The 13578-nt window shown below is 41.2% G+C and overlaps 1 protein-coding gene across 6 annotated transcripts in view; it reads right to left on the reverse strand.

Moving 5' to 3' along the window:
• rps6ka1 (ribosomal protein S6 kinase a, polypeptide 1) overlaps positions 1–13578 on the reverse strand; it is a 165485-nt gene that overhangs the window by 68972 nt on the left and 82935 nt on the right. The window contains exon 1 of one of the 6 annotated variants that reach the window (XM_073034407.1): positions 5806–5975. The exons of the other annotated variants lie outside the window; for them this stretch is intronic. Within the exon in view, the coding sequence (XP_072890508.1) occupies positions 5806–5913 (108 nt within the window). The 5' untranslated portion in view covers positions 5914–5975. Of the gene's footprint in view, positions 1–5805; positions 5976–13578 lie in introns of those variants that run through there. 6 annotated transcript variants of the gene reach the window in all.

Below are 13578 nucleotides of genomic sequence, written 5' to 3' on the forward strand. Positions count from 1 at the left end.
CTGAGTATTGGTCTTCTAGCTTCTAACTCCTCTGATGGAAGCAATGAGAAGAGGCCGTGCCCTGGATGGCGAGGGTACCTAAAGATGAATACCACCTTCTTGAGGCACTGCCTTTTGAAGATGTCCTCAGCACTGGGGAATGTTTTGCCCATGAGGGAGACAACTTGCCTGTGTCCACAGCCTCTTTCAAAACTTGCACATTGGAGCCTCCACACCACAGGGTGATGCAACGAGTCAGAATGCTCTCCACAGTACCTTTGTAAAAATTTGCTAGAGTCTTCTCAAACTCCCAATGACGTACAGTTGCTGACGTGCTTTCCTCATGGCTGCCTCAATGTGTTGGGGCCAGGACAGATCCTCCAAGATGTAGACGCCCAGGGATAAACACCTGACTTTCAAGTGCTCAAAAAGAATAAATAAAATAAATGTTTCTTAAGAGGATATAGTCCACCCATTCAGTGGGTGGTGCCTCTTGGGAATTCTTAATGCAAAGAAGTGTGGAGGTGGAGTCAAGGCAGAAGCCTACAGAACTTTGAACTACCAGGAAGTAAAAAGGGCTTAGGATGACAAGAGCTAAAACCAGACTGGCCATAATCTTATTGAATGCTGGACCAGATTTGAGGGGTAATTAATGCTCTTCCTCCCAGAGGAAATGGAATATCCTGCTTCTTGCTAAATCAAAACTAGACAATGGGAATTATAATGTTGGCAAAGATTCTAAATAGTTATTTAGATTAAGGTTCACAATAGAAGACATGGAAAGTACTTCAGTAATGATAGGCAATCAAGGGGATAAAGGAACATAAACAACTTCTATCATCAGAAAGAGCTACATGGCAAATTAATAGGGCTGAAGGCCAACCTTCAGAGTAACGTCACAGGCTAAAAGCACAGATCCAAGTGGGAGTGGAATGGAAAATACAAGTGGAAGTGGACCAGAAGTTCAAAACTGCCTTTGCTGAGGAAATGGTGTTTCAAAAGGTGGTCAGCAAATCTCACGACCCTTTTCAGAGCAGAACTTGTGAATCTCGTGATTAGGGATAGACGAGAATGCAATTGAAATGAACACACAAATGAAATAAGATTTTAATCACAGGCAGAAAGTCACATGTATTTTTATCAGAATTTACAGAGCATCTGGATTGCTGACTAAAGAGGTCATTTTGTTCAATTAAGAAGATAAAACAGGAAACTGCTGATCCTTGCTACTTTCTACTGAGGAGTCATGAGCATTATACGTTTTACCTTCAGCAGTCCAGGGATCAAAGTAACTTCCCCAGTGAAGCCAAATGTAACTCTTCATGGAGATTATTGGATTAGAAGATAGAACATTAAAGCACAGCACAGACACATCAACCCACAATATTAAGCCAGTTTTTCCCAAGATTAATCTATCCCTTCCCTCCAACATAGCTCTCCATTTTTCTATCATAAATATGCCTACGAGTTTCTTAAACACCCCTAATTTATCTACCATACACCCACCACTCTCTGTATACAAAGATCGCCCTGCTCATTTATATTTGTCACCATAAATCCAAACGAAGGTCAGAAGAAATGCTTCTTTCTACCCTGTGGGAAGGATGCAAAACTAACTAGTCAAATAATGTAACCTAAGATTGAAGCGATCGAGGTAAACACCCAAGGGAGAGAGGAATAAGAGACAATGTAAATGGATTCAGGGGTTCCCAACCTGGGGTCCACAGGCTTCTTGGTAAACGGTGGGGGTCCACGGCATAAAAAAAGGTGGGAACCTCTGGATTAGCATCTGTAAAGTAAAAGTGGCTACCTACCCAGTACACCCAAGGATCAGCATGAGCAAAATACATAGATGGTCACGTAGCAATTAGCGCAAAGTTATTACAGCTAGGGACGTCAGAGTTCAATTCCTGCATCCTCTGTAAGGAGTCTGCCTTCCCCACGGAATGTAAGAGTTTCCCTGGGTCCTCTGGTTTCCTCCCACAGTCCAAAGACGTACTACGTAGGTTAATTGGTCATTGTAAACTGTCCTGTGATTAGGCTAGAGTTAAAATCGGGGTTGTCAGGGCAGAAGGACATGTTTGGTGCTGCATCACTAAATAAATAAATAAAACTTAGAATAAAGCATGAAATTAGAGGTGCATCTAATAAGTTAGCTGCTATAAAAGTAGACCAAGCAAACCTAATATGTAATGATAACATGGACAATGAAGATTCATGGAGGGAGGGGATAACAGATTCCCTTTTTCTAAAAAAAAAATGAGTGAGGAATAAGGGAACATGATATTTTGGTTCTAGCATTGCGTAACAAGTAGTAGTCAATGGGAGGTTTTGTAGGAGGGAAGGGTTAGTGGGTCTTTAGGGAACAGTAAAAATAATATTTTAGTTTCAGATAGCTAAAGCAACTTTGCTAAATAAATTGAACTGTGAAGGTATACTTGGTTAGAGAAACTAGATCAAGAGGTATGACAGTAAACCAACCTAAGATTTAAGAACAGGAGAAAATAGGAACAGGAGTTGGCTACCTGCCCAGCCGTCAATATCATCATGGCTGATCTGTCCCAGTCCCCAGCTCCTCTTCTATGTCAGCTCCATTTTGCCTTCAATATTTCAAAAAATATATATTTATTCCTTCTTTCAGTAATTCCAGTGATCTGGCCTCAAAAACCTATAGGACTGAGAAATCTAGTGACTTACCATTACCTGAGAAAAATGCCTTAGTTTTCCATGACCATTCCCTTAATTTCACCATTTGAGACTCTTTCATAAGTGGAAATATTTCAACATCTATCATAGCATGTCATGTTAGGATCTTGTGCTTTAGAAAATAAAAACCTTTAATTTTCTAAACTCAGACCACAGTTCTTATTTTTCTTTCATTGTTTGTGAGACAGTGGCACTGCCATCCCCATTGTTATCCAAGTGAATGGTTTTTTGATAGGCTCCAAGGTTAACATATCCTTTCTTACATGGAGCGTAGTAGTTAGCCCAACACTATTGCAGCTGGTGGTGTTCCAGAATTCAATTCCAACACCCTTAGGTAAGGAGACTCTACGTCCTCCCTGTGGAATGCATGGATTTTCTCCAGGTGCTCTGGTTTCCTCCCACAGTCCAAAGACATACTGGACAGGTTAACTGGTCATTGTAAATTGTCAAATGATTGGGCTAGGGTTAATCGGGTTTGTCGGGGTTGCTGGGGCAGCATGGCTTAAAGGGCCAGAAGGGCCTATATTGATAAATAAACATTAAAATTGTATATGATTCCAACTCTCACCTATAACATGCACAACTGTAACAATCATTTATTTTAAAACTCAATCGCCCTGCAAATAGAAGCCTATATGTAATTTACCTTTTTTTAATTACTTTATGTCTGCATGCTAATTTCTATATGTTATACACAACATCCAGATCACCTCTGTACTTCAGAATCTCTGTACTTAGATAATTGCCTCCCTTTTGATTTATTTATTTATTGAGATGTAGCTCGGAGTAGGCCCTGCTGCCTAGCGATCCCCCGATTTAACCCTAGCCTAATCATGAGACTGTTTGCAATGACCAATTAACCTACCAACCGTTTTGTTTTTGGATTGTGGGAGGAAGCCACAGAGCACCTAGAGGAAGCACACATGGTCACAGGGAGAATGTACAAACTCCTTAAGACAGCGATAGGAATTGAACCCTGGTCGCTGGTACTGTAAAAATGCTGTACTAACCACTACAGTATTGTTCCTCTTGCTGGGGTGCATTACCTCAGTTTTCTTCATTGATTTCCATTTGCCAAAGTATTCATTCATCCTATCAATAATCCTGCTGCAGAATCCAGACATTCTCTTTGCAATCTACCGTGCCATCAATCTTTGCATCATCAATAAACATGAATAGTTGCATTCTACCTACTTTGAGATCATTAACACAGATAATAAATAATCGGCCAAGTACCGATCCTTCCAGATGGCTGAGTGGAGATACACCTCTACCAAAGGAGCCACAAAGTGCTCCTTCCCTCCATCAGCCTGCAGGCCACCCTTGGGGAAGGTGTAGCACCCCCCAAATCAAGGTCACATGAAGCCACTGGAGTAGGTAGTGGATGGTCATATGAGCAGCCGGTGCATATCACAAGTCCTGATTAAGCGACCAGACAATCTCTGAAGAGTATCGATAATGACTGCAATCACCCATCTTGTAAAGACATTGCCTAGAAGGAGGCAATGGCAAACCACATCTGTAGCAAAATTTGCCAGGGACAATCATGGTCATGGAAAGACCATAATCCTCTACGTCATACGACATGGCACATCACAAACAAACTGATCCTTGGAGCATTACACTTGTTATCATCTTTCCAATCAAAAAAAAAAGATCCTTTACACCTACCCTTTGTAATACATGTGAAAATCAGTCTTCAATCCATGTAAAACATTCCTCCACCCAACCCCAATGCTATATGCTCCTACACGCTTTGCTTTTGGTGGTAATTTATATGCTTTCTCAAAACCCAAATTTACACTACATCTATAGGTTCACCTCTACTTTCTATCTCCAAAGAATTATTTGAAGAGTATTGACAAATTACTTTTGTTTCTTAAAGCAATATTGATTCGGTTTGCTTTCCCTTCGGTTCTCCAAATAACTATTTATTCTTTGATTATGGACTCCCAGAAACTTCCCAGTAACAGATGCAAGCTGATTGGTCAATAGTTCCTGCTATTCTGCTTTTTTCATTTGCGATTTTCTCAACTGCTGGTACTCCCCCCTTAACCCAGTGAGGTACCAGGGAAGGTGTATTTGTGGAGGGCATCAGTGATTGTTCTCAGAGAAATATATTACAGAATCTAACTGGGATACAGGCAATTTTATTTTCATCTTCTGTCAGCACATTACAACATCCAGGACAAATATTCAGTTATGGGTAACCACACCCTTACAAGATATCCCTTTGACTTATTAACCTTTCCTCCTCCCTCTCTATTTTAAAACTAACTATTTTCTCTCCTTCCTAGTTTCAACTTGAAGCATTAATTCTGCTTCGCTCTCCATGGATATTGCTCGACCTGCTGAGTACTTCCAGTATTTCCACTTATTTTGAGATATTTTACATATCCTTTCGAATAGATCAACATGGCAAAGGCTTAACATTGCCGCAGGTGTTGTGCGACGCGCTCTGTATGATATCGAACAATAACAAATCAGCAAACTGAGGATATGTAATTCTCGTATGCCATCTTTCAATGTCCTTGGCACAACTCTCTCACCTTCAAAGTGCAAAAGTTCAAAGTAGATTTATTATCAAAGTACATATATGTCACCATACACAACCCTGAGGTTTATTTTCCTGCGGGCATACTCAATACGTTTTTCAAATAATAACCATAACAGAATCAATGAAAGACCGCCCAACCTGAGCTTTCAACAAGAGTGAAGAAGACAACTTATCAAAAAATACAAATACAAAAAGAAAGAAATAAGAATAATAATAAACAAATAAGCAATAAATAGAGCTTCAAGTGCAACTTTACTGGTTCTCTAACATCAGCAGATACAGTGTGCCTGTGCCATTCCAAAAAGCAAAAATCACTTTGCCTTCGCATCTCCAAAACACTCCTCTCTAATAACTTTGCACCAAGTCAGTGGTGAATGTTGGCAGCTTGGGTTGAGGCGTCTGATGTTGTGGCTCGCCGAGCTTGGCAATTAGCTTGCAGACATTTCATTGACTGGTGAGAAAACGTCTGCAAGCTAATGGCCAAGCTCACTGAGCACCGCAACATCAAACTTTGCATTTAATTTAATCAATTGTAATCAATTCACAAATACTCACACAAGTACCTGAGCATAGCCTGATGAGTCACCTTTGCACATTCCATGCCGGCCCTTCTTGCGCCGATTAATTAAAAAGATTCTGAAGAGACTGAACCTTTTTGGTTCCTTTTCCATAATTTTGCCATTTAGCCCACCGGGACAAACAGCATAATAGACACACAAAAACACACACGCGCATAAAGAACTCAGCTTCAGGAGCTTCAGGAGAAATTGAAATGAAACATCTAACTATCTCTTGGCACAGGAAGGAAGCAGTCTGTAAAGCAACCCCAGATTCAGATAATATCACAGATTCAAGACAGTCTATTGGCCAGGCAGAGAGCAGATTTTAAACTGCACTGAATTTGCACATTTTACAACATGCACAAAGCCTTTTACAGTCATCAGTGAAGAGCAAATGCACAAGACAACTTGCTGCTACTCTGAAAGAAATTGAACACCTGAGTATTTGCAACAGAAATAAAGACCGCAGGCTTCCTATTTATACAACATCCTTACAGCAGCTGCATAAAAGCAAAACAGGAAGATTTTCTTTTTAACCTTTGTTCTTCAATTCTAAAGGTAATCAGAACTTCTTCATCTTTTTAATAAGTCTTTGCTGCGAACCATCATGGTTACAATATTTGATACTCCAAGTCTTTCCTCATCTCTGTTTTAAACAACTAGCAAGATTGTTTGGAGTAAAAATTATAATTCTCAATTGACATTCCACCATCAGGATTATTCCAAGTACAAGTCACTGATCTCAAAGTTTCATATGCCCGTTCTAAACTTGTTTGTTGTAGTGCTTAATAGTTTTCATTGTCAATATGTGCTGTACCATATACACCCTATCCTCATTATATGCAGGGGATACGTTCCTCGCAGTCGACGGATAGCATGGAAAATGCATAATGTGAATAATTATTTAAATGGAGAAAATAGGGATGCGCTCTGGAGGTCTTCCTGAATATGTCTTATCTGTAATTTATTCACATTTTCATACCAATACAACACAAAAGCAGTACCACAAGGCAACATTCATATTATATTTCATCAATTTAAGGCAATATTCAACATAATAAATTATAGAAAGTTAACATACTGGACCCTTAAGAGCATGGGGGTTTAGTGAATGGTAAACTAAAACAGGCTTCATCTTATGGTCTCCTTCGACATTGTAACACATAAGCAGAGTCAGCCTATCCTTTGCTGCCTTGAAACCTGACACAGTCTTTTCATCCTTACTTATGTAAGCGTGTTTCGGCATACACTTTCAAAAAAGCCCGGTCTCATCTTCATTAAACAGCTGCTTTGGTGTGATGCCTAACTCAGCTATCATAGCCCAAAACTGCAAAGGGTAGTGTTCAGCAGCTTCTTGGTCAGTACTAGCTTGCTCACCACACACAAGTTGTGAAGCCTGTGGCAATTAACAAACTTAGAAAACCATCCCTTACTTGCATTAAAGCTAACAATATCACTCAACAACTTCCTCACTAGCCTCTGAACAAAGGCAACCATAAATTTCCAAAGCTTTCACATGAAGATGATTGGAACGGAGTGTTGATTTTTTTCCTGTTTCATGCTCAATGTACAAATTCAACATTTTCTCATTTTTTGTTATAATCGGTTTGCGCACTTTGGTAACAATCTTTGAAGACACTTATGATGAATCAATCACTGTACTTTTTATTTTCTCAGCATTTTTCTCTATGTTTCTGATTGTGGACTCACCCAGGCCAAAGTAGTGTCCTAGAGCTTCACCTGACGCGGCCCTGTTTATAATTTCCAACTTTTTTTCAAGTGTTAAAGTGGTTCTCTGCTGCTTGGCTGATGGACCAGGACTTGACATAGGACACTTAGGAGGCATAGTTAAATATTTCAAGCACAAAATCACTGTACCGTAGGTAATAACAACAGAAGTTTAAGAGCGCAAGATCGCACATCCACATGCTGCCAAAACCAATGTGAGACTGGCAGGATTGAGACTGTGAGGTGTGCGCACGTGACTTGTATTGGCGGGAAAGCGGTGCTTCTCACCCCAATAGCCTCGCATAACTGAGTTTTGGACGCATATAAGGAGAAGTTGGTAGAAATAGGTTCAACGCATAACTGTGAATTCACATTGTCTGAAGACGCATACAACGAGGATAGGGTGTATGCGAGCGATCATGATCTTAAGACCAGGATAGTTCCTGACTAATTTTTCTACAGAAGTGGTTTGCCATTGCCTTCTTCTGGGCAATACCTCTACAAGATAGGTGACCCCCAGTCATTACCAATACTATTCAGAGATTGTCTGTCTGGCATCAGTGGTGCTATAACTGCTCCCTGATACTCAATCTACAGCCTTGCGGTCACCGTGATCATTGCAGCTTGCTGTGCCACTGTGGAACATCCCCCAGCCTAAAGAGCGGTATCAGTCCGCGTGCACTGATCCTCATTATAAACCCATGCAGTGCAGGTGGGAAGAAGAAAAAACTCCTACAGCGACGGAGAAGGGGTACCTCTACAGTCACCAATTGTACTGTCACTCATGAGGACTCTTCTTCCCTCCTGATCTTCGCAAGCGAAGAACCAGCCATCATATCACCACAATACATGATATTGTCAAGAGATGTCGGTTCTCAAGCCAGGTTGAATCTCTCAGCAGAGGCAAAAGCAACGTAGAAGTACAGATTTAACCAGAGTCTCTGGATGTACATTTTACCAAGATTAGAATTAGCTTCATTTGAAATAGAACTACAATTTTATATCACTTGGCTTTACTCTGTCTTGAACATCAGTTGTGTCCTTGCTTTTGTTGGTTGCACAATTTGGCTTTTTTCCCCTGCACATTGGGGTCTGACAGTCTCTTTTTTTTGTAAAAACAGGTTTTACTGGGTTTCTTTGTTTTGTCACCAACTATAAGGAGACAGGTCTCAAGGTTGTATATAAAATCAGAATCCGATTTGATATCACTGGCATATATTGTAAACTTGTTAACTTTGTGGTAGCAGTACAATGCAATACACGATAAAAGAAAAAACTGTACAGACTTTAACTATAAACTGCAGGTAACCCAAAACTACCTTCTGCATATCTGCTACTTAAATATTTGAAACTGGCAATGCACAAAAATAACCTCCAGAATTTCAAACGCCGTGTAATACTAATTATTTCCAACACCCTGTACACATCAGTGTCAATGTCTTTTTTTTAATTCTTCCTGTCTCATCTCAAACCCAATAACAAGGCTCATCACTCTGGGGGGTAGGGGGTCCTTCAAACAAAACAATTTCATCACAGGTTTTTAAAGAGATGTTAAGTAAAGCATTTTTCTTTTTATTTCCTTGTGCATTTGAACCAATAGCAACTGTATCAGCTAATCCTGTGGTAAGCAATGTCTCATAAACAATCATTTGCAGAAACCACAACCCAATTTCTGTAATTTATTCTAATTTGCGCATTAGCTAGTTTGCAAAGTAACATGCCAAGATTAACAATCCTACGTAGCCATAAACCCCTCCCACCATGACCCCCACCACTGCCAAGAGGACTGGCACCTTAGCTGGAGTCAGGGCTCTATGTTTTGGCTCTTGGTAGAGTCACCCATACCAAACAGGTCAAAGACTGAGAGAGGTCCACCGGGCCTCCTCGTTCAGGGGTGCAGCTGAGAGCCCACAACCTTGACTGGTAAAATAAAATTGTTATGGAAACAGCAACGAAGAACCCTTTACACCTGTGTGAACTGTATGTACCGACAGAGATGAAGGACCTTCACTGGTGCCCTAAATGCCAACAGCACAACGGGCAGAAAGTTGCATTCGACACATGGTCTGTAAATCAGAGAGACAAAATTCAAAACACCCTATGAAAAGGAAATTGAGTTTTCTTTTGAACTTAAAGCTTAGAGGATTTGCTACAGAGTGAAAAGGATCTCAAAACAGAAGGTCGGAGTTACTCAGCATTGAAACTAGTCCACCAGACCACCACATCACTGCTGGCCATCCTTCCCATTTACTCTAATCCCACCTGCCTACACATCCCACTACATATTGATGTTAGCATGCACTTCAAGAGGACTAGAATATTAAAGCAAAAATGTACCGCTGAGGCTTTATAAAGCAATGGTGAGGCCTCATTGGCTCTTTACATGGCCTTGGATCACCTGGACAATACAAATACTCATATCAGGATGCTGTTTCTTGACTACAGCTCCGCATTTAATACAATCATTCCTACAGCTCTTAGCGAAAAGCTCCAGAACCTGGGTCTCTGTACCTCTCTCTGCAACTGGTTCCTCCACTTCTTAACCGGTCGACCACAATCTGTGCGTGGAAATAACACCTCCACCTCGCTGACAATCACCTCGGGTGTGTGCTTAGTCCACTGCTCTGCTCTCTCTACACCCACAACTGGGTGGCCAGGCACAGCTCAAATGGCATCTATAAATTTGTTGATAATAAAACTACTGTGGGCAGAATTTCAGATGGTGACAAAAGGGCATACAGGAGTGAGATAGATCAGCTGGTTGGATGTTGTCACAGCAACAACCTTGCTCTCAATGTCAGTAAGACCGAAGAGCTGACAGTGGACTTCAGAAAGGGTAAGATCAGGGAATACACACCAGTCCTCATAGAGGGTGAATTGGATAGAGTGAGCAATTCCAAATTTCTAAGTGTCACTATCTCTGTGCATCCCGATCACCTCCTTACTCCCCATGTTCTCACTCCTTAACAAATTTAGCCTGTTTTCAGGATATAAACTTAATTTACACAAGAGCAAACTTTTTCCAATAAATGGAGAAGCACAAGCGTCAGAGTTCCATAACCTCCCTTTTAAGGTAGTGAATAACCAATTTACTTACCTTGGCATCACAGTAACAAGGAATTATAAGCGTCCTTTTGGAGAAAATTTCACTAATTTGTTAAATCATACAAAACAGAGCCTAGCACAGTGGTCACCCCTGTCCATGTCCCTGATGGGCCGAATTAATGTTGTCAAAATGAACATCCTTCCTAAATTCTTATACCTTTTTCAATCCATACCAATTCTCATTCCTAAACTCTTCTTTGACTCGTTAGACTCAGTCACATCATCCAAATTATGGAAGGGCAAGCATCCCCGACTGAATAAAGTCCATCTTCAAAAATCTAAAAGTGTTGGGGGCATGGCTCTGCCCAATTTCCACATAAATTACTGGGCAGCTGACATACGCTATCTCTTCTTTTGGTCTCATTTCCACAGCCAATCTGACTGCCCAATATGGGTGGCAACAGAGCTGAACTCTGTTAAGAATTTCTCTATTTCTGCACTTCTTGGATCCGCACTCCCTCTTCTTACGCCTAAACTAATTGCTGATCCTGTGATCAGGCCCACCCTGAGAACATGGGTTCAGTTCAGAAAGTATAGTGGTCTTCATTGGCTTCTCTCTTTCAAGTCCTATTCTACATAATCACCGCTTCCAGCCTTCTATACATGACCCAACTGGTACAGAAAGGGCATCAGGCGCTTTAAAGATCTTTTTATAGACAACTGCTTTGCATCATTTGAACAACTGTCTGCAAAGTTTAACTTGCCCAACACTCATTTCTTCAAATATTTGCAAATTAGACATTTATCAGCCCTTTGTTGTCAAACTTCCCTGAGGCACCCGACACAAACGTTGATATGTTTCTCTGCATGAATCCATTGCGTGAAGGTCTAATATCTACTATTTGTGACAAGCTAGCGGTTCTGAGGCGAGCCCCCCCTTGACAAAATTAAAACTGCCTGGGAGCAAGATTTTAATTTTTCACTGTCCGATGATGTATGGGATTCAGTTCTCAAGTTAGTTAACTCAACCTCTTTACGTGCTTGCCACTGCCTGTTACAGTTCAAGGTCATACACAGGGCCCATATGTCTAAAACTAAATTATCTCGCATTTACCGAGTTGTTAATCCCTGCTGCGACAAATGCAAAAGGGACGAGACTTCCCTTATTCACATGTACTGGACATGCCCTAGCTTGGAAAAATACTGGAAAGATGTTTTCCAAACTCTATCCCAAATACTTAATTACAATGTGGAACCTAACCCTTTGATTGCTCTTTCCGGCACCTCCGGAGAGGGGGACACACACCTAAGTCCGACCAAACGTCGCATACTGTCTTTTGCCTCTCTTTTGGCCAGGCGCGCAGACTTGCTCAGGTGGAGGGATGCTGTCCTGCCCACTCATGCTCAGTGGCTTAGTGACATCATCTCCAGTCTATACCTTGAGAAGATCCATTATTCAACTCTCAATTCAGACATAAAGTTCCAAAAGGTGTGGGGACCCTTTCTTGAATATTTTCAGAATTCCCAGCCAAACTGAAGATTTATCCCTTCTTCCTCTCCTCTGCACATAACTCCCTGACTTTCAGCATTCTCCGGTAAAATTCTACAAACTCAGATGTGTAAATACACCACAGTTTGTGGGTTAGAAAAATATACCTTCTCTATACCAATGCAGCTCTGTGGGGATAAAGGTTCTGTTCAACCCTTTTTGCTAATGCAATGGTAGCTTGGAGATAGGAATCGGGAGGGGTAGGTCGGGGCAGGGAGGCAACCAAAGCATGATCGGACTATGGGTGCATATCTTTCATAGATGTGAATTGTACATTTGTTATCTACTGCACAAACTTCCTTTGTACTATGCTTTCTTGATTTTAAAAAAACAATAAAAATATTGCTGAGAAAAAAAATCTCTGCATCTAATCTGGACCCAACAAATTGATAGGCTATAAAGCAGGCACGACGGCAGCTATATTTCATTAGTTGAGCAGATCTGGTTTGCCACCAAAAACACACGAAAATTTCTACAGATGTACCGTGCAGAGTATTCTGACTGGCCGCATCACCGTCTGGTATGGCGGGGGGAGGGTGCTACTGCACTGGATCAAAGCTGCAAAGAGTTGTGAACTTAGCTCCATCATGAACACCAGCCTCCAGGTATCCAGGACTTCTCAAAAAGGCGGCGTCTATCATTAAGGATACCCATCACCCAGGTCATGCCTGGATCTCATCAGGAAGGAGGTACTGAAGCCGGAAGGCACACACTCAATGATTCAGGAAGAGCTTCATGGACCCGAGGTTGGGAACCCCTACTCTAGACCCTGTTGTAATCTTAAACACCCTTCTTTACAATCCATTACACCACTACTTTTGGTATCATCTGCAAACTTACTAATTATGTCACCTGCATTTTCATTCAAATCATTAACATACCTGAACCAGCACCCACAGCTCAGCACTCCACCAATCACAGATCTCCAGCCTGAACAAACTATACCTGCTTCTGCCTTTTGGCCCTTAGCACCAAGCCAATCTTGTATACAATTGGCCAAACCTTTGACTCACTTGTTCTAACCTTCCAGACCAATTTACCATGCAGTATTTTGTCAAAGTCTTTGCTCAAGTCACACATGGATAATATCCTTTGTTTTGTCCTGGTCAATCCTCTTCCAGGGCCTAGCAATCGCATCACTTGCTTCCAATCACATTCTAAAATATATCTGATCAGGCTCTGGGGATTTGTGTTTCAAAACATCAATACCTCCTCCTCAATAAGACAGAGGAACAGAATTAGGCCATTTGGCTTATTGTCTACTCCACCATTCATTCTATTGTGGCTGCTTTAACCCTCTCAACCCTATTCTCCTTTTTTCTCCACATAACCTTTGATGCCCTGACTAATCAAGAACCCATCAACCTCCACTTCAAATATACCTAATGACTTGGCCTCCAACAAACATCCTTGGCAATGAATTCCACAGATTCACCACCCTCTGGCTAAAGAAA

Source organism: Hemitrygon akajei, chromosome 32 (genome assembly GCF_048418815.1).
Source record: "Hemitrygon akajei chromosome 32, sHemAka1.3, whole genome shotgun sequence".
NCBI classification, from domain to species: domain Eukaryota; kingdom Metazoa; phylum Chordata; class Chondrichthyes; order Myliobatiformes; family Dasyatidae; genus Hemitrygon; species Hemitrygon akajei.